Genomic DNA, 19,326 nt, shown 5'->3' on the forward strand with positions numbered 1-19,326 from the left:
TTGAAATATAAGTATAACAATGTTCACAGTGAAGTTGTGCAGGATAAAAGACGTAAACTAGACAGCACAGCAATTGTATGGAAAAGTGTAATTACTATAAAACAAGAAATTGTTTTGATATATGATGAATCACACAGAGTTCTTTCCATCTCCCATTTCAGGATGAATATCAGCTAAGCTAAATTCAAAAAAATGTAAATTAGTCTGTTATTCTTCAGTAGATAATCATGCAATATGAACAACTATCTTTCATGAGGTGAATATTATTTTTTCCAACATTTTCCAGTTTCTCAATGATGGGGGACTGATAATTATTTGTATAGATTGAATAAACAAGACTAAGAAATTGTCAAAGACCACAGATTTATTGTTACTTAGAAAGACCGGTTTCGGTTATTACACAATTGTCAATCTCTGATATCTCCGGAGTTCATCAGAGATTGACAACGGTGTAATAACCGAAACCGGTCTTTCTAAGTATCAATAAAACTGTGGTTTCTGACAATTTCTTAGTCTTTTTCATTCAATATGAATAATTACCACAATATCAACTTCTCAACCACACAAAAAGTGTTTAGTTGGACTTTGACAGTACTATAAAAATCTGGTGTGGCGCACTCACACAACTTTCCTTGCCGTTATGAAAATTGATCACCTGATGCTAGTGTACTCTCGCATCTCAAGTCTACTATTCAAAGATATGAGACAGCTGGTGATAGGTCAATAACGCTGGAGACACACGAGGTCTGCTATCTCTTCGTAGTGAATGATTTAATAGAACCAACAGTCACATTTTCTCGGATTTCAAGCTTATTTTCAATTCTAGGTGGAAATGTACTTGACATTAATTGCAGAGATTTTTATGCTCAATCTTTTCCACTTGAATTTTTTTCGTTTGGATTGTATATGAAGGCTGATAATTGAGAATCTAAAATCAAACTTTGCATAGATGGGGCAAAGTTCCTGAAATTTTTACAGATATAGGACTTGTTGCAGTTGATAGAGCTTATCAATGACTTCCAGGTATAAATTTGATCAAAATCATTGGAGCCGTTTTCGAGAAAATCGCGAAAACCCCTGTTTTTGACGACATTTTCGCCATTTTAGCCGCCATCTTGGATTGTATTTGATCTAAATTGTTCGTGTCGGATCCTTTTAGTGTAAGGACCTTATGATCCAGATTTCAAGTCATTCCGTTAACTGGGAGAGGAGATATCGTGTACACAGACGCACATACACTCATACACACACACACACACCACACACACACACACATACACACACACACACATACAGACCAATACCCAAAAACCACTTTTCCGGACTCAGGGGACCTTGAAACGTATAGAAATTTAGAAATTGGGGTAAGAATTTTTTTGGAAAGCATACCTTCCTTACCTATGGTAATAGGGCAAGGAAGTGATAATCAAATCAACAAATTTGAATTGAAATAGTAGTTTGGTGACGACACAAACCCAGGTGACACTCTGTATATTTTGGGAAGCTTCTAATGCTCGGTGAAGAGCACTTTCCTTAAGCGCCTTTCCTGGTCGAGGATGGAATTTAATTCGGTTGTGATGAAGAAGCGACGTGGTCGAATAGCGAGTGCGTGAGCTACAGTAATTAAATTCGGGCAAAGCTTGATGATACTGTGCTGAACTGTGGTGCACTGCTATAAATTCAATTTATATACTAGTGAGATGCAGCCAGTAATATAAATTATTTGTACTATATTGGCTACATTGGTGCTGCAGGAATTTTGACTATTTAGATTGAGATGGGTTGAGGTGAGAGATGTACTGCTATATATATTATAAATTTGTGTCAGCATTCATTGTAGAAGAAGAAGGGAAAAAAGAAGAAAAAGAAGAAGAAGAAGAAGAAGAAGAAGGAGAAGAAGAAGACGACGGTAGAAGAAGAAGAAGAAGAGGAAGAAGAAGAAGAAGAAGACGAAGAACAAGAAGAAGGAGAAGAAGAAGAAGGACAAGAACAATAAGGACAAGAACAAGAAGAACTGGAAGATGATGGTGGAGGAGGAGAACAAGAAGGAGAACAATAATGAGAAAAAGAAGAACAAGAAGATGAAGGTGAAGAAGAACAAGAATGAGAAAAAGAAGAACAAAAAGATGAAGGTGAAGAAGAACAAGAAGAAGAAGGAGAACTACAGTAATTATACTGTCAGCATTCCTTATGAATAAACTGGAAGCTCCCCACCCAACCAATTCTGACAGCTTCTAGTGAATTGGTGTTGGAATCCTTGCATACTGCGCTAATAAACTGTAGTGAGTTTGACAGGAAGATGGTTTGGGACGCAAATGAAAATACCTTCAATATTCGATTACCTTTTCCCATAGACAAAGCTGCAATGCGAATAGGGATGTCAATCCCGGGATCCCGGGATCCCGAATCCCGGGATCCTGGTCTATTTTTGATACCTAACAATCCCGGGATTTTTCAGCGTCAATCCCGGGATTTTCGGGATTGTAATTCAATATTGAATTCATTTACGGTGATGAGTATGAGTTTTTATAACTAATTTATTGTTCTAAGTGTAAAGTGTTTGACTAATTCATTCTACAGGCACAGCATACAGTTGCATAAATACATAATATTGATTGTATACTGTACTCTTTAATCGCATAATTGGCAGAATGGTTGTTATGTCTCTGCACTCGATTCTGTTTACACAGCCCACCAATTACCAGCCTAGCCGGCGCAATATTTGCAATAGTGCTGATGGCATTTCCTTGAAATGCATTCCGAACTTTGAAAAGCCTTCAGAAATCAGAAATAAAAAAGCACTCTCTGTCTAATTATTTCTCTCCTCTTCTCTTTCTCTATCATAAGTAGAATATCTAGTTGAAGTAAATATTATAGTTGGCTCTACGAAATTTCATTTAGTAGTGTAGTGGTTCAGCTTTCGCGTTGTTTGGTCAGTATGGCGTTACAGTCTTACAAAAAGTATCCTATTTTATTATTAATATTGTTAATTCAAGTTATATTAATTCACTTTACAGTATTTGACGTGATTAAAAGTGTGTGCTCTATCCCGTCCTGATGTAGCATAGAAATGTTTTTGTTCTACTTAAAAAAGACTCTGATGAGTTATCTTGCTTTCCTCAGTTCTCACTATCATCTAGGATACAGCAAATTCAAGGTAGTACTTGAGAAAAAAACAGTTAGGTACTCCTAATCTTGAAAACATTTATAGAAATAGAATTTTTAATATTATTCCCAAGTATTTTTTTTTTTCATTTTAATAATAGCCTCTTCCTCTTTAATGGGCCCTTTTTCATCTCCACACACTGTTACTGAACATTTAATTGAGGAGGAACAATTGGTTAAAAATGCATTAAACTGATTTTTGCAAATCCCGGGATCAGTCCCGGGATCCCGGGATTGATATTGGATAATCCCGAAATACCGGGATTGGAAATCAGTCCCGGGATTGACATCCCTAAATGCGAATAATAGTATATTTCGCATATAGAGCAGAAAATGAGATTTTTCCGGCTCGAGATCGGTTTTCAAGTCCGAGGCCGTAGGCGGACTTGAGAGCCGGAAAAACATTTTTGCCCGTGGTGCGAACGATATTTTTCGCCAAACTACAGGTATTGCTGACAAATAAATAAAGAATACAAAATAAAGAATACAAAATAAAGAATACAAAATAAAGAATACTTGTTATCGTACCTATCTCTTGATTTTAGTGGTAGAAGATTTGCAGTCAGGATTTCAGATTCTTTTCAAATTTCACTTGGAATATCACGGGCGTCGTCATCTTCAAGCATTTTTGAAAATTTAGAATGCGCTAATCAACAATAAATAATTGAATAAAAATGGTTGCGAAGCGAATGCTGAACTAGTTTGATTCGAAATTCGAACTGAAATCATGACGACTTTGATGAAGAAAGTGGACACTCGCCTGATCTAGCGGATGACTTATTAACTACGGACTTCCAAGCGGCTGGAAAGAGTACGTTTTCCGGTCTAGGCCGGAAAGAAAGCCTTTTCCGACGTCAGACGACAGTCGTCTGCAAACATGGTCTTTCAGATCTACGTAGGGACTGGAAAACAGCTGCTTTCTGTGCAGTGTGGCGAAAATATCTTTGCAATTTCTGCTATAAGCGTGCTGTTATGGATGGTTGACTTCAGAAGGCCACCTAGGTAGGCTTTTGATAGGCTATGATGGGATTTTGGCCACATCTTTACTATAATAAATGAAAGAACTGGCTTATACACGTATAGTACGGGATCAGGAAATTATATTTGACACAAATCATCACGTCTGAACTACTGGACTGATTAACTTTTTGCATATAGATCCTAATATATTGAGCAAGCTATTTCTGCATATCTGTTTATATTTAATAAAACAAAATAAAATCTTAAAGCACACTTTATTTTTAAAAAATATAGGTTATTAAAATATTTTAAATATAAAGTTTATTTTTTATAACCTGACGATGGTGTAATATCACCGAAACTAGTTCTTCAACTATTTTAAAGTTTTTTCAAAAATGAAGGGTGCCATAGGATATTATTTTGTTTTATTAATTTAAAAGTAGGTAGCACATGTCAATAAGTGTCTGTTTATATTTTTATATCTGGTTATTTATGTTCAACGGATCTCAAGAACGGCTCTAACGATTTCTACGAAATTTGGAACATGATATGAAAATTCGATTGCACTAGGTCTCATCCCTGGTAAAACTTGCTGAACGACATTAAAAGGATAACAATTATTCATCCTTGGAGAAACATATGATAATTTCGTCGTCTGTCGAAACAGGAGATGCGTGTGTGGGAGAGAGACAGAATTATTTTCAGCTATGTAATCAATTAGTGAGAAATATTATCTAGGAATTTCAATCGACTTGATCAAAATAATCTAATTTGTTGACATGACATAATAATCAGTCTTAACTAGAGTATATCATAATTTGCAAAGTTAATCATTATTTGACAATCATAAGTGATTAGTGAGTGTTATTTGTTATTCAATTTGGTTTGTAAATAATTCAAATTAGGACTTGTTTGTTTTTAAATGTTTGGACTGAAAATTGAACCTGAATTCAAGTGTATGGAACATAACCTACTTTCTGGACTATTTATAGTGTATGAATCAAAATTCGGAGAAAGCAACAGTTTTCGGCTGTGCCTGTTAGTCCTTCCCCAATCATTTTAGAGTATTTTATTCTGTTTATCAATAGTTTAGTTCTGTTATCAATAGAGCGAAGCTCGGTGCCCCGATATTCATTAATTAACTGAGGATGGTTTTAAAGGCACATTTTCAATCCTTCAAGATTTCATTACGTCCAGTTTTCATTACGTCCATTCAGTTTGTCAAGTTTCAAAATGGACCCTTGCGGAGCACGGGTTACCTGTTGGTGTAAAATACTAATTTCTTCTATGTTTGGTTTTGAAGTATCTAAATTTGAAAATCTATTTTGTGAAAATAACAATAGACTGTAAATTTTGTGAATTGAACAACTAAAAACAATCATTTTCGGACTATCTGTAACCTTATCTCAATTTGGGAGATTGAAAGCACACTTTCTCCCCATCATTTTAATGATTTTTTTATTGTATAAATGAATAAATAAATATTGTTTTGACCGAGCGAAGTGAGGTCCAAGATTCAAGTCGACGGTTTAGCATTTCTCTTCATGTTTATATGCTCCGCATTTACGGTGAAACGCGACAATAGACTCTCATGAAATATAACAGGCATGTTCAATCTTTGAATTTCGCGTTAACGTTTATATAAGGTTTTGTGGAATTTTGCATTTAAAGGATAATACAAAATGAAAAGGAGTCTCTTTCGAACGCCAATATCACAGCCAAAATCAGACAATAGAATTATTCATCATAAATCAGTAAATTGCATGCGATGGCGCATGCGATCAGCATATCTCACTGTAACTTGGTAAAAACTCAGCTGCCGTGTGGACTATTAATTGCATGCAATGGCGCATGCAATCAGCATATCTCAACGTAACTTGGTGAAAACTCAGCTGCCGTGTGGACTATTAATTGCATGCAATGACGCATACAATTAACATATCTCAATGTAACTTTGTGAAAAATCAGCTATCGTGTGGACTATTTATTGCATGCAATGACGCATGCAATTGATAATAATTGAAAGTAAAATATTATTTCCCATCTACCTTCGTAAACAAAGCCATAGTGCATTTGTTTGACGTCAGCACAGATAGGGCTCCTACACGAATAAAAACACTAGCTGATATAGATAATCTAAAATGAATAGATTTTTATTGATGTAGGCCTATGAACCCTACCTGTGCTGACGCCACACGAATGCACTCCGGCTTTGTTTACGAAGGTAGTGTTTTCTCTCGACCATTCTCTGCTTTCAACTCGGGCTGATCTGTTGCCAGTAGAAGGAGATAAGCTTTCGATGTAAGAATTTTTGATACATCAACCCCAACAGCCATTAGCCGTTTTCCACCCGATATCTCGCCGACACGACATACAGACAGGATGTACTCTGATGGACAGTATAAGAGGAGGCTGTGACTTATAACTGCGCGAGGTCTACTGTTCACAGAACTACTAATATCTACTAGTAGTGGACAGTAGACCTCGCGTAGTTATAAACCACAGTCTCTAATACCGTCCATCAGAGTAAATTCTGTCCTGTCCTGTCGTGTCGGCGGGATATAGGTGTATATACGACTAATGGCTGTTTGGGTTGTATCGACAATGCTAATAATTTGATGTGAACAGCTATGCTATTATCATCGAAAGTTTCCCGAGTTGAAAGTAGAGAAAATTCGGGAGAAAATTTCCATGCAACTTCGAGTTAGCAATTTCATGCCTCACTGCATGCAGTTAATAATCCACACAACAGCTGATTTTTTACTCAGTTACATTGGGATATTAAAATTCAAGCGTCATCCACTCGACAGCTGATTTATGATGAATACTATTCTATAGTCTGATTTTCACCCTAATATTGGCGTATGAAGGAGGATCCTTTTCCTCCTATATTATCTTTAAAAAGCAAATTTTCCAGAAACCTTGTATATACGTCGACGCGCAATTAAAAAAGGAACATACCTGTCAAATTTCATGAAAATCTATTACCGCGTTTCGCCGTGAATGCGGGACATATAAACATTTATACATTTGAACATTCAAACATTTAAAGATTAAGAGAAATGTCAAACCGTCGACTTGAATCTTAGACCTCACTTCGCTCGGTCAATTATCTAATGAAATAATAACCATTTCCAACGTAAAATACTATTCTATTCTATTCATGTGGTATTTGCTCATAAATTCAATAGAAATCACTCATGAACATGTTTATTGAATTGTCCTAGTGAAACTGTTATTGTTGGAGTTTTCAATGGCTTTGTTAGAGCGTTTTATTGTTCAAGCTGTTAGATATTTGAAATGGCTAGGATACTAACCTTTACTATACCAATTCACTTATTCAATAACCTATACTAATTTACTAACCTTTCAATGACTACTATTGTGTGAATCAACAGCAATACTGCCAACTCACCTGTGAATAAAAAGACAAGATAATGTTATTTTATTACTCACGAAAAGTTTGCAAGACATTCGGTACAATCATAAAGGAAGTAAATATTACTTATTCAATCTGTGGTATAATGAATCACAATTGAAATGCATTTGCTAGGAATCATGGTTGATGATGATCATGAAACATGGAAATATCAATATTTAAACATAAATATTAACATATGAACATAAAGAGAAATGCAAAGCCGTCGACTTGAATCCTAGACCGCACTTCGCTCGGTCAATGATTCAGCCTTGTATCTCTCAAGACGGAACAAGAAATTTCAAACCACTTTCTCAAATCCCTCCCCATACTGTAATCAAATCTATTTCCATCTCCCCGTAATATCCCAGAAACGAGGCTTCCTGTTTTAGCAGCCTCTTTTGATGTTGCCATCTGTGTGCTGTGCAGTTCATAAAGTGTGAGAGCAATACAATATTACTGAGCTTCAAATTTCCAGCCTTTTACCGAGGTTGACACATCAAAGCAACTTTCATGCAACGCTGTAAACAGTCTTTGTCACATATATAGAGATTCCCCACTTGAAATGTACACAGATATACTTGTATACCTGATATACAGGTGAACAGGTTCCCTCGAACAGTATCTTCTTCTTCATACCATGGAAAGTACTCACGTATAGTGGCCCATATGAATGAAGTTGAGCATTTGCTTATACTTCTAAAATATGGAGCATTAGCTTAATTTTCTATGAATAAACGTGAGCAAAAGCTTTTGCTCATGCTCATCAAAAAAATAGTTCGAGCATTTGCTCAAAAGTGAAGGCTTTTGCTAAAAATTGTATGAATAAACTAGAGCATTTGCTCAACTTTTGAAGCAAATGCTTCAAAAAAGGTGAGTCCAGTCTAGAGCAGCTTATCACCTTTTGCTCATAGTAAAATGGCTCAACTAATTCGTATGAGGAAGAGGGAACTATACCAGATACGATCACAACCAATAGTTGAGAACTATAGAACTCTTTTTAGATTCAACCATGATATATATCACCATTATTCCTACAAGAGAATAAATACAAAAAATAGCTATCTGATATAAAGATAGCCATCACAAAATAGGAATAGGCATTTAAGAAGATGAGAGTGTAGACGATTATAAGAAGGCTATTGATATTGTGAGAATATGCTAAAGATTATTATAGAGATGACATTTTTCCACGCTATTATTTCAAAATTCTAAACTCAACTAACCTAAAACTCTATTCATAAATAGAAAACAGAGCAGACGACGCAAACACAAGCAGTGCATCTTACTTGCATATTTAGCGCTTTCGTGAGCTATAAAAACAAATTAAGGCTACAAAAGCGAATCAGCTGATGAAAAATCTTTAAAATACGTGAGCATTTGCTCCACAGTTCAGGAGCATAAGCTAAGAGTATAAGGTAAAGCTTATTCATATAAAAATGAGCAAATGCTTTTGCTTCTACCTTTTGCTCATGAGCATTTGCTCTGGATTTATTCATATGGGCCATTATGTCTCTCAAGATGTGTATATAGTAATAATCGGCTACATGTTGATCATTTCATATATTTTATTGTTACAGTGATATTATACAGAGTGTTTCAAAACTCCCTAACAATATTCTAGGGCCTTTTTTCTGGGTACCAAACAGTACATTGGGTGCGATGACTCGCAAGATGTATCTTTATTATTATAATTTTTTACTTTTGGAATCAAATCTTCAACAATAGCGAACTTAGTGGCATCCCGACACATATTCATATATAGTGGGGGTCACATTTTCTTAGATCAGCAAATAATCAACCAAATGTATTAATACTTTGTAGATAATTGTAGTTTATATGCCTTTTGTAATCGTGTCTATAATTTTAATAAACTCCTCTGGTAGTGTTGTACCCTCGACCAGAGACATTATTATTTATTATTATTATCATTTTTGAACTTTACTTTCAGTTGGTTTTTTAAAATATTATCAACTAAATGTTTTTTCGGAATTTGAAAGGAAAAAAATTTTATTGAGAGTCAGATTTATTTTATTGAAATGAAGAAATTTCTGTGAGAATTGAATATGAATTTTTACATATTTTGGTTTTATAAAATTAGATAGGCTGCATCTATTTTAATACAAAACCTTTTGGAAAGGTAATGAATTTTTGAGAATTTAATCAATTTGAAAAAATTAAAATAAACTTGTTCCCAATGATTTTACAAAACTAATCAGAATATTGTGTTTGACTATTCTATTATTGTGTTTTTTTCTCATTTAAACAAGTTATATGACAGTTCAAAAAATCTGGTGCGGCGCACTCACACAACTTTCCTTGCCGTTATGAGACTTGATCACCTAACGCTAGTGTTCACGCGCATCTCAAGTCGACTTATAAACAAAGATCTGAGCCAGCTGGTGACATGACAATAACACTGGAGACATACGAGGTCTGCTATCTCTTCATAGTGAATCATTTAATAGAATCAACAGTTGCCAACAGTTTGCAATTGGATAATCACATTTTCTCAAATTTCGAGCTTATTTTCAATTTTAGGTGAAAATGCTACTGAACATTACTTGTAGAGATTTTCATGCTCAATATTTCCCACTCTATTTTTTCTTTAAATTGTATTTGAAGCCTGATAATTATTGGGAATCTAAAATCAAACTTTTCATTGATGGGGCGGAGCTCTTGAAATTTTTACAGATATGGGACTTGTGGTAGTTGATAGAGCTTATCAATGACTAATCTAGGTTTGAATTTAATCGAAATCGTTGGAGCTGATTTCGAGAAAATCGCAAAAAAACCTTGTTTTTACAACATTTTCGCCATTTTAGTCGCCATATTGAATTGGATTTGATCGAAATTGTTCGTAAAAATTTCCCTCTCAAAGCCCCAGTTGCACAAAAGCCGGTTAAATTTTAATCCTGATTAACTTCACGTGAACCAAATCAGAGAAGACCATTTTCAAAAAGATGGATCTACTGGACTTAATCAGGATTGAAAATCCGGCTTTTTTGCAACCGGCACTAAGTACCTGATCGAATGATTACAAAAGTTCAACAGCTGAGTCATAATTTTGATACTGTCCCACTCACTTACATCACCAACAGACGACGAAATAATTATTATCAGCTGTTTTTCCAAGGATGAATAATAATTATCCATTTGAAGTCCTTCAACGAGTTTTCTCAGGGATGAGACCTAGTGAAATCGAATCTTTATATTATAAACCTACTATGTTCTGAATTTCGTGAGAATCGTTAGAGCCGCTTTCGAGATCCGGTGAAATACAAACATAATCAACATCCAAACATCAAATCATCTAAACATATAAACAGAAGTTGTTCGTTTTATAATATAGGATATTATTAGTCAATTAATAATAAATTTTACATTGTTGAAAGACGATCTGGCAACAGAGCAAAGAAAGAAAGAGATAGTGCTTTCCGTTTTGTTGAATGAGTTACATCAATAAACCTGTATCAACCACCTTCTATAGAAGGCATTGACAAGACAGAGGATCGGCAACATTGTTCTCCTATCTTTCTCTACCGCCTTTATAACGTGGACCTCACTACAGAACGACATACCAATAAACAAAGGATGGTGATTGTAGTTTTCTTTTTATCATTACATGTATTCTCAGATTTCCTTTTAAATGAAGCAAGAAAGCAGGAATATTGAGTTCTCACGTCAAAGGATATGTGTGGTTTCAGTTGTAAATATAGAACAACATTTCAGGAAGTATTACTTTCTTACATCAAAGGATAATTTGTGGTTTTAGATGATAACAAACGATGTTCGTGATTCTCTTCTACAATTTAAATATTCCTGATTTTTGCAATAAACCCATCAGAGTCGAGAGTTTCCTCCTTGTGTCTCGTTGAAGATGTTTGCTGAACTTAACAACGGTCTAACAATTCTTTTATTAATATTTACAAGTAAGTTTCATAATTAGTTTTAAGAATACGAGAAATATTTTCTAATATAACAAGGAATTTTATTAAAATGAAGCCCTCATGCCCAGGCGAGCAGCTCACCAAGTTCAAATTGATCCAAGATTGGATCTAGCTCTATGCGCGCGCATTCATTATACAATATAGATCTTCTTTGATTCGGACCTCTATAATTTGAAATCATCTCAAGTAGAAGGTAGGTGTCTTGAAAAGCCACTACAATTCAAGCCCGGTTTCTCAGGCGTTCCATAAACTGTTTATCTTATACTTATCTGGTTATACTTATCTGGTGTCAGCCATCTTGTTCTGGAGACATCAGCCGGAAGATAATCTTTAAAAGATGTCAGTACCGTATATTAACCAGCTGAAATCGTGTCAGTGCATGAAGTACTGTCTTTATTAAAATTCCTAGAATATCCGTATTCTAAGTACATTGGTTTGTGTGATAGCTCCCAAATAGTCTCAGCCACAGCCTACTATAGATTATCTAAAGTAAGCCATGCCTCAGCCGATGTTATGAATGAATGAATGAAAAACTGTAGTAATTGCAAGCAATGAATTGTTCAGCTGACTTGATGATAAATCACAACATTTTTTTTTCTTATCCACTTTCAATGTTATTTTTAAATCCTGGGCGGAAGGAATGAGTCAATTTTGCTGTCCAACGAACTTGACCTGTAAAAAAGGTTTGGAGAATGCGTGTTCAAAATTTGAAGCTGATTGATAATTTTCTTCTAAGTTGTTGTAGAACATACAAACAGACGGACTACAACTTTGGCCTACAGTAAGTCAAAAGTAAGAACTCGCTACGGCTCGTTCAATCAAAATTGAAACATAATTTAGGAATAAATGAGAACCTTAGGAAAAAGTTGATTGAATTCCGACATATTTTATCTAAATTTTGAAAAATGTTTTATTTGAAGCTTATTATTGTGTTTAATTTCCATTTTTGTTCCAATTTACTCACAATAGGCCCTAATTCATCCATTCATTTCATTCATTCAAATTTATTAAGATTCACGTTTTGATGTTTTGAAAAATATTTCTATCTATAATATATCATGATTGCTCTTTGCTCAGTGGATATTTGACCCCCATGATTAACCTATTCTTCCTCCTCCTCTCACTCAAATCCACCTCTCACCCTTTTCCCTCAATTCGTACCCTCCATGATTCGTAGTAAACCCCTGGTCACGTCGACTACAAATTATAGAGATTTTACTGAATTCGTTGCAGGAACAGAACTGTAATGATCATGTTTAATTGTTTGAAAAGCAATCTAGAATTTTTTCAAATAATTTAAACTAAAAATCACAATAATGGAATGTGAACTCAATGTTGAGTTGAATACTCAACAATGTTGAATACTCATGTTGAGTATTAATAAATTATCCTTACACAACTTTATCACTCGTACATATATCACTCTAGAATTATATATTCTATTGAATATTCAAATATCGGGAGACCGAGATTTGCTCTGGAGTGTAAAAGCATAGTAAATTTGTAACGAAAGATTGAATTTATAGTTTATATTTTATTTATTCATTTTCTCAGTCGTACAATTATTTTTACAGTTATATGAGGAAAAACTACACGCTTATGCCCAAAACTGTTTCTTTTCAAATTTATACTACAGTCCAAATCAAAATCTAGGTTAAGCTACTATCACTCACCAAAATAAAATTTATTCACACAAAGAGCAAATGCATCATCAATTACAAATAGATATACTATGAAATCGATTTGGAATGATATACTATGTTTGATACAATATTTTTGTTGATATACTATGTACTATCCTACACTAACAGCATCTATTTACTATTTTGGACTCTCTGAAGTGAGCATGTTTTCAAAAAAAAAGATAAATAATTAACGAAAATAAGTGGTTTTTCTTGCTGAATTATCCTTCTCGTGAAATCAGCTGGATGATCCCACACATGTACTCGTTCACTTTCTTCCATAACGGTATCGACAGACGACAAACATTCCAGCTGTTTTTCCAAGGACGTATTTATCCTTTTAATGTCATTCAGCGAGTTATCCCAGGGTTGAGACCTAGTGCAATCGAATTTTCATATCATAAACCTCAAAATTTCGTGAGAATCTTTAGAGCCATTTTCGAGATCCGGTCACATACAGATATATAAACATTACGCGACTCAAGTCGAGAAGAGACTCGACTTCAGTCGAAAGCATTTGTTTTCAAATATGGTGATAGTCGCGGAGACTAGTCGACTGGTCTGAGTGTCACCATTTGGAAACACATGCTCTCGACCTGACTCGCGTAGGTGTGAGTTGAGCCTAAGAAGGAAATTTCTCAGACACAATTTTTAAAGAGAATATATTGTTTTGTTCACAGATGCAGAAATGATCTGTTCAGAAGTAATCAAAGGTTGCTCAGAGAATCTCAAGTCTATTCCTTGGAAGCCGTGTGAATTTCCAGATTCAAGAGACCATTACTATGTGCCGCTCGATGGAGGAAGAAGATTTCTTCCAAAAATAGACAAACTGGAAGGTAATGGAGAACATGCGGTGAAAGTCGTATGTTTCGACTCAAAGACAAAACGAAGCAGAGCCTCCGATCTATTAGTTTGTTTTGACGGTGCGTGGTATCCCAATGACCACGGCTGCGTGGACATAGTTTGTGATCCAGTTTTTAATACGACTTCAACGAATTACTCTTGTATGACACAAGCGGGCGAACATGTGAGCTGTGTCGATCCAGTGCCAATGAACACACAACTCACCATACACTGTTCACATTGGAGGTACAATCCAAACGGAGGCAGCAAAGTCTGCTTGGATGGTGAATGGGAGAAGTGGGAGCCCTGCAGAGAACAGTGTGGTCTTGTTACTGACAATATACCTCAAGGAATCAATTCCTCCGAAGCAGCACTGCTCCGTAATCCATGGCATGTGGTGATCTACAGGCTGACGAATGGTAACTGGACTCAGAAATGCGCAGGAACAATCATTGAGCATCGCCTGATAATCACAGCTGGTGTTTGTTTGCATCCGCTTTCTGATCCCAAATCTTTGAAGGTTGCAGTCGGTAGCTATTTCAAACATTTTGGAACTGCTAAGTCCTCACGAGGTATCCATGAAGTTGAACAGGTATTTTTCAATGCTGATAATTCGATAGCAATGTTGAGGACGAAGGTACCTTTGCAATACAGCGATACAGTGGGCAGTGCGTGTATCACAAGGATTCACTACAATGCAGACCCAGAATATTTATTGATTTTTCCAATTTTGACGGAGTATGTTGACACAGGATTCACTTCAAAGGAGACACTTGTTACCAGACTGGATCCATCTTGTTCGAATAGAGCAGATGAACGAATTTGTTCATATTCTTTTGATCATAGAAAAGTTGAAGCCGTCAACATAGGTGCGGGAAGTGCTTCCTCGATTATTGACTTTGAAGATAATTCAGTTCGGTGGTATTTGAGAGGCATTCTTATTGATTCGTACAATAACAGTGATAATAGTCTATCACTTTTCACTTCCATAGACGTTTGGAAAAATCGGGAATTCATCAAATCGGTAATGGAGAATTTGGGACTCACAGACTGATCTCATGAGTGGCTAAAATGTTTACTTTTTCGTTCTCTGGTTGACCAATTTGAGCGTTACTCCGCCTTACTCTAGAAAATTCCATTTCGAAAGTAATTCAATAACTTAATGTTGTGTGTTCTGCTTCAATTTAATCTTCGTACTTCTATTATGTTATTCTTACTCATATTGTTTCATATTTTTGAGTCTCATTTCCTTTTCACATTGTATTTCAACTGAATTCCGTTATTACAGGAGTTCCTTCATGTTGTACTTTTGAAAAGCTTCCAAAGTTTATTCTATTCTCTACACTATATTTTTCTATTCTATTTTATAATAGATTTTTCTATTCTATTCCTATTCTATTTTCCTATTCTCTACACTGTATTTCAATTCCACACAAATACACAGTGAAAGTCTATGAATCATCTATTGATATTTTTCATATTTCCAACTCATATCTCTCACATTCATGTCCCATCTCCTTTTCAAATTGTAAAAGGACTAACTACATTTTATCAACAAAGTTTCTCATATCACCATCTACTTGGATAAAAATATAAATCCCAGTAACCTTTTGCATTCTATTTTGTAACATCATGTTTCCGAAACGAAAGCCATTTTCAAGTGAAATATGAGATTTATATTTTCATTTATTGACCGAGCCAAGTGAGGTCTAAGATTCAAGTCGACGGTTTTGCATTTCTCCTTATGTTTAAATGTGTTATATGTTCCGCACTCACGGCGAAACTCAGCAATGGATTTTCATGGAATTTGACAGTTATGTTCTTTTTTAAATTGCCCGTCGACATATATACAAGGTTTTTGCAAATTTTGCATTTCAGGGATATTATCCCTATAAAAGGAAAATGAGCCTTCTCCATACGCCAATATTAGAGTAAAAATCAGACTATAGAATTATTCATCATAAATCAGCTGTCGAGTAGATTATAAATTGCATGCAATGTCGCAATATTTAAACGTAACTTGGTGAAAAATCAGCTGCTGTGTGGAATATCAATTGCATGCCTCATTGAATGCAATTTTTATGCACTATTGAATGAACTATTGAATGCATGCAATAACGCATGCAATTAATAAATAAAATAACATAGTATTGTCTCTTGACCTTTCTCTTCTTTGAACTCGGGCTGTCCTGTTGCCAGTATTTGAAGGAGATTAGCTTTTGGTGTTAGCATTTTTGATACAACAACCCCAACAGTCATTAGCCGTTTTTACAGCGATATCTCGCCGACACGACATACATACAGGAATTACTCTGATGGACAGTATAAGAGGAGGCTGTGGTTTTTAACTGCGTGAGGTCTACTGTTAACAGAACTACCAGTATTGAAAGTAGACATGAAGAAAAAATACAACATCCACTTGTCAATCAGTATCAGCAGTGAGCTTTTTTGCATGAGAGTACAGAACTTGTCCCTAATGATAGAGGAGGGAATTGGCTGATACACACGTACGGGATGAGACATTTACGAATGACGCATAATCATGTCTGAACTACTGGACTGATTAACTTGAAATTTTGCATATTGATTCTCAATTTAACGAGGATGGTTATAGGCCTATTCCAAATTCTTTAAGATTTCAGTATGTCAAGTTTTCAGTTTGTCAATTTCATAATATTGAACCCTCGCAAATCACGGGTTACTAATGGTCTGCTAATTTGAGGCCCGTATGCAGATACTCTATTTGAACGGAGAAATGTCAGCTGTTCATTCAAACCCCGTATGACACACATTACTGTGATAAATTCAGCCATATCTACAAATAGATCCAAGATGGCGGATCAGATTTCTAAAGTCATAGTAAAGTAGTATTTTCAATTCGAGTGGAGTTCCCAATTACACCCACGGTCAAATTACCTTTGTGTATGAGATATAAGCCATTCTCGGACTTTTTCTTTCCTTTCTAATAATTTGATTGTATGGTATGAGATGTTCTGGTATTTCTCCATAATTGGATAAATAAGACTTTGATATTTTCAATACCACTTTTATTTATTCGAAAATTAATTCATAATTCAGTACCAGCAAACTGGTATTTACAATTTCAAAAATCTGGTGTGGTACACTCACACAACTTTCCTTGCTCATTGAACTGTAAGCCTCATTCTTAGACGAGAATAATTTAGGGGAATAACATAATGACGATTGGCGGCAAAATATTTGCAACTACGATCAGACTACCGAATATTTGTATATATTATTGTTTTCAGAGTACTTTTTCCTTTGTGTAAATTGTGAAATTCGATGATTTTTTCAACAGTCGTCAAAACAGCTATTCTACAGATGAAATATCTAGACTATGACTGTGTTCTTTTTATAAACTGCTCTACCTACCTACCTCATGCACTAGAAGGAGGTTACAAAGTCCATTTCTCAAGGATGGGGTGGACTCCGCCATTAGTTTCCCAGGATAAAGACTCATGCCAGTTGATAGAGCTGATAAATAACTATACAGGGTATGAATTTGAAAAAAATCGGTCAAGTAATTTTTGAGAAAATCGTGAAAAACATGTTTTTTAGTAATTATCTGCCATTTTTCTCAAGAATATTACGGAGCTCCTGTGATTTTCCCAAAAATGAGACTCATGTCAGTTGATAGGACTTATGGATAGCTATCTATGGTATGAATTTGAAGAAAATCGTTGAAGCCGTTTTCGAGAAAACCGTGTTTTTCTGAAACTTTTCTCAAGAATATTAAGGAGCTCCTGCAATTTTCCCAAAAATTAGACTCATGTCAGTTGATAGGGCTTATGAATAGCTATCTATGTTATAAATTTGAAGAAAATCGTTGAAGTCGTTTTCGAGAAAACCGTGAAAACATGGTTTTTCAGTCATTATTCGCCATTTTTCTCAAGAATATTACGGGGCTCCTGGAATTTTCCCAGAAATGAGACTCATGTCAGTTGATAGGGCTTATAAATAGCTATCCATGGTATAAATTTGAAGAAAATCGTTAGAGTCGTTTTCGAGAAAAGCGTGAAAAACATTGTTTTTTAGTAATTATCCGTCATTTTTTCCGGCATCTTGAATTGAATTTCTTATTGTCGGATACTTATGGTATAAGGACCTTAAGTTTAAAATTTTAAAGTCAATCGGTTGATTAGGAATGGAGTTATGTTCACAGACATACACACATACACACACACATACACACACACACACACATACACACACACACACACATACACACACAGACCAACACCCAAAGATCATGTTTTTGGACTCAGGGGACCTTGAAACGTATAGAAAACTTGAAATTAACTTAATTTTTTTTTGGAAAGCAATACTTTCCTTACCTATGGTCATAGGGCAAGGAAAGTAGAAACTGGTATTCAACAACAACAAACTTATTAGTTCAGCTGAAGATGTGGTAGGTTTTACCATGAAACCTGGTACTGAATTATGAATTGATTTTCGAATAAATAAAAGTGGTATTGACAATATCAAAGTCTTATTCATTCAATTCCTTCCTTTCTGCTTTGAATAGTATTGATTAATAATTTGAATATCATCGAAACGGTTTGAGATATCGATATGCGGCTTTCACCATTAATTTTTCTCGAAATTCCGTATCGAAGTCATGTATCGCATGACCACCTTCCTATTTAAAAAAATGAAGTTCTATCCAATATGGCTGATTCAACATGGTGAACCAGATTTTAAAGGCAAAGTAAAGTAGTATTTCCAATTTGAGTAAAATACACAATCACACTCACCTTTGTGTATGAGATATTAAGCCGTTCTCGGACTAGTCTTTTCACCCATTCTGTATATATAGTGATATCGGAGTAAAGAGGAAATTCCTTTTCCTTCCATTATAATCCATGAAATGCCAAATTTTTTAAAAAAATACATAGTAAATAATAAAACTAGTAGTTCTATGAACAGAAGACCGCACGCAGTTGTAAACCACAGCCTACTCTTATACTGTCCATTAGAGTAAATACTGTCTGAATGTTGTGTCGGCAAGATATCGGTGTGAGAACGGCTAATGACTGTTGGGGTTGGTGTATCAAAAATGCTAATATCAAAAGCTAATCTCCTTTAAGACATACTGGCAACAGGACAGCCCGAGTTCAAAGAAGAGAAAGGTCAAGAGACAATACAATGTTATTTCAGTTATTAATTGCATGCGTTATTGCATAGAATCAATAGTGCATGAAAATTGCATTCGATGAGGCATGCAATTAATAGTCCACACAACACCTGATTTTTTATCAAGTTACATTGAGATATCAATTGCGTACTA

At 35.1% G+C, this 19,326-nt stretch overlaps 2 protein-coding genes across 2 annotated transcripts in view; one reads left to right on the forward strand and one right to left on the reverse strand.

Moving 5' to 3' along the window:
- Nucleotides 1-19,326, reverse strand: part of LOC111055390 (metabotropic glutamate receptor 2) — a gene marked incomplete in the record, with an annotated part of 483,092 nt that overhangs the window by 339,720 nt on the left and 124,046 nt on the right.
- LOC111047277 lies at nucleotides 11,338-16,972 on the forward strand. The gene is made up of 2 exons (XM_039427651.1): nucleotides 11,338-11,475; nucleotides 13,856-16,972. The coding sequence occupies exons 1-2, from the start codon at nucleotides 11,424-11,426 to the stop codon at nucleotides 15,070-15,072; spliced, it is 1,269 nt and encodes a 422-aa protein (XP_039283585.1). The 5' UTR covers nucleotides 11,338-11,423; the 3' UTR covers nucleotides 15,073-16,972.

Source organism: Nilaparvata lugens, chromosome 5 (genome assembly GCF_014356525.2).
Source record: "Nilaparvata lugens isolate BPH chromosome 5, ASM1435652v1, whole genome shotgun sequence".
Lineage (NCBI taxonomy): Eukaryota > Metazoa > Arthropoda > Insecta > Hemiptera > Delphacidae > Nilaparvata > Nilaparvata lugens.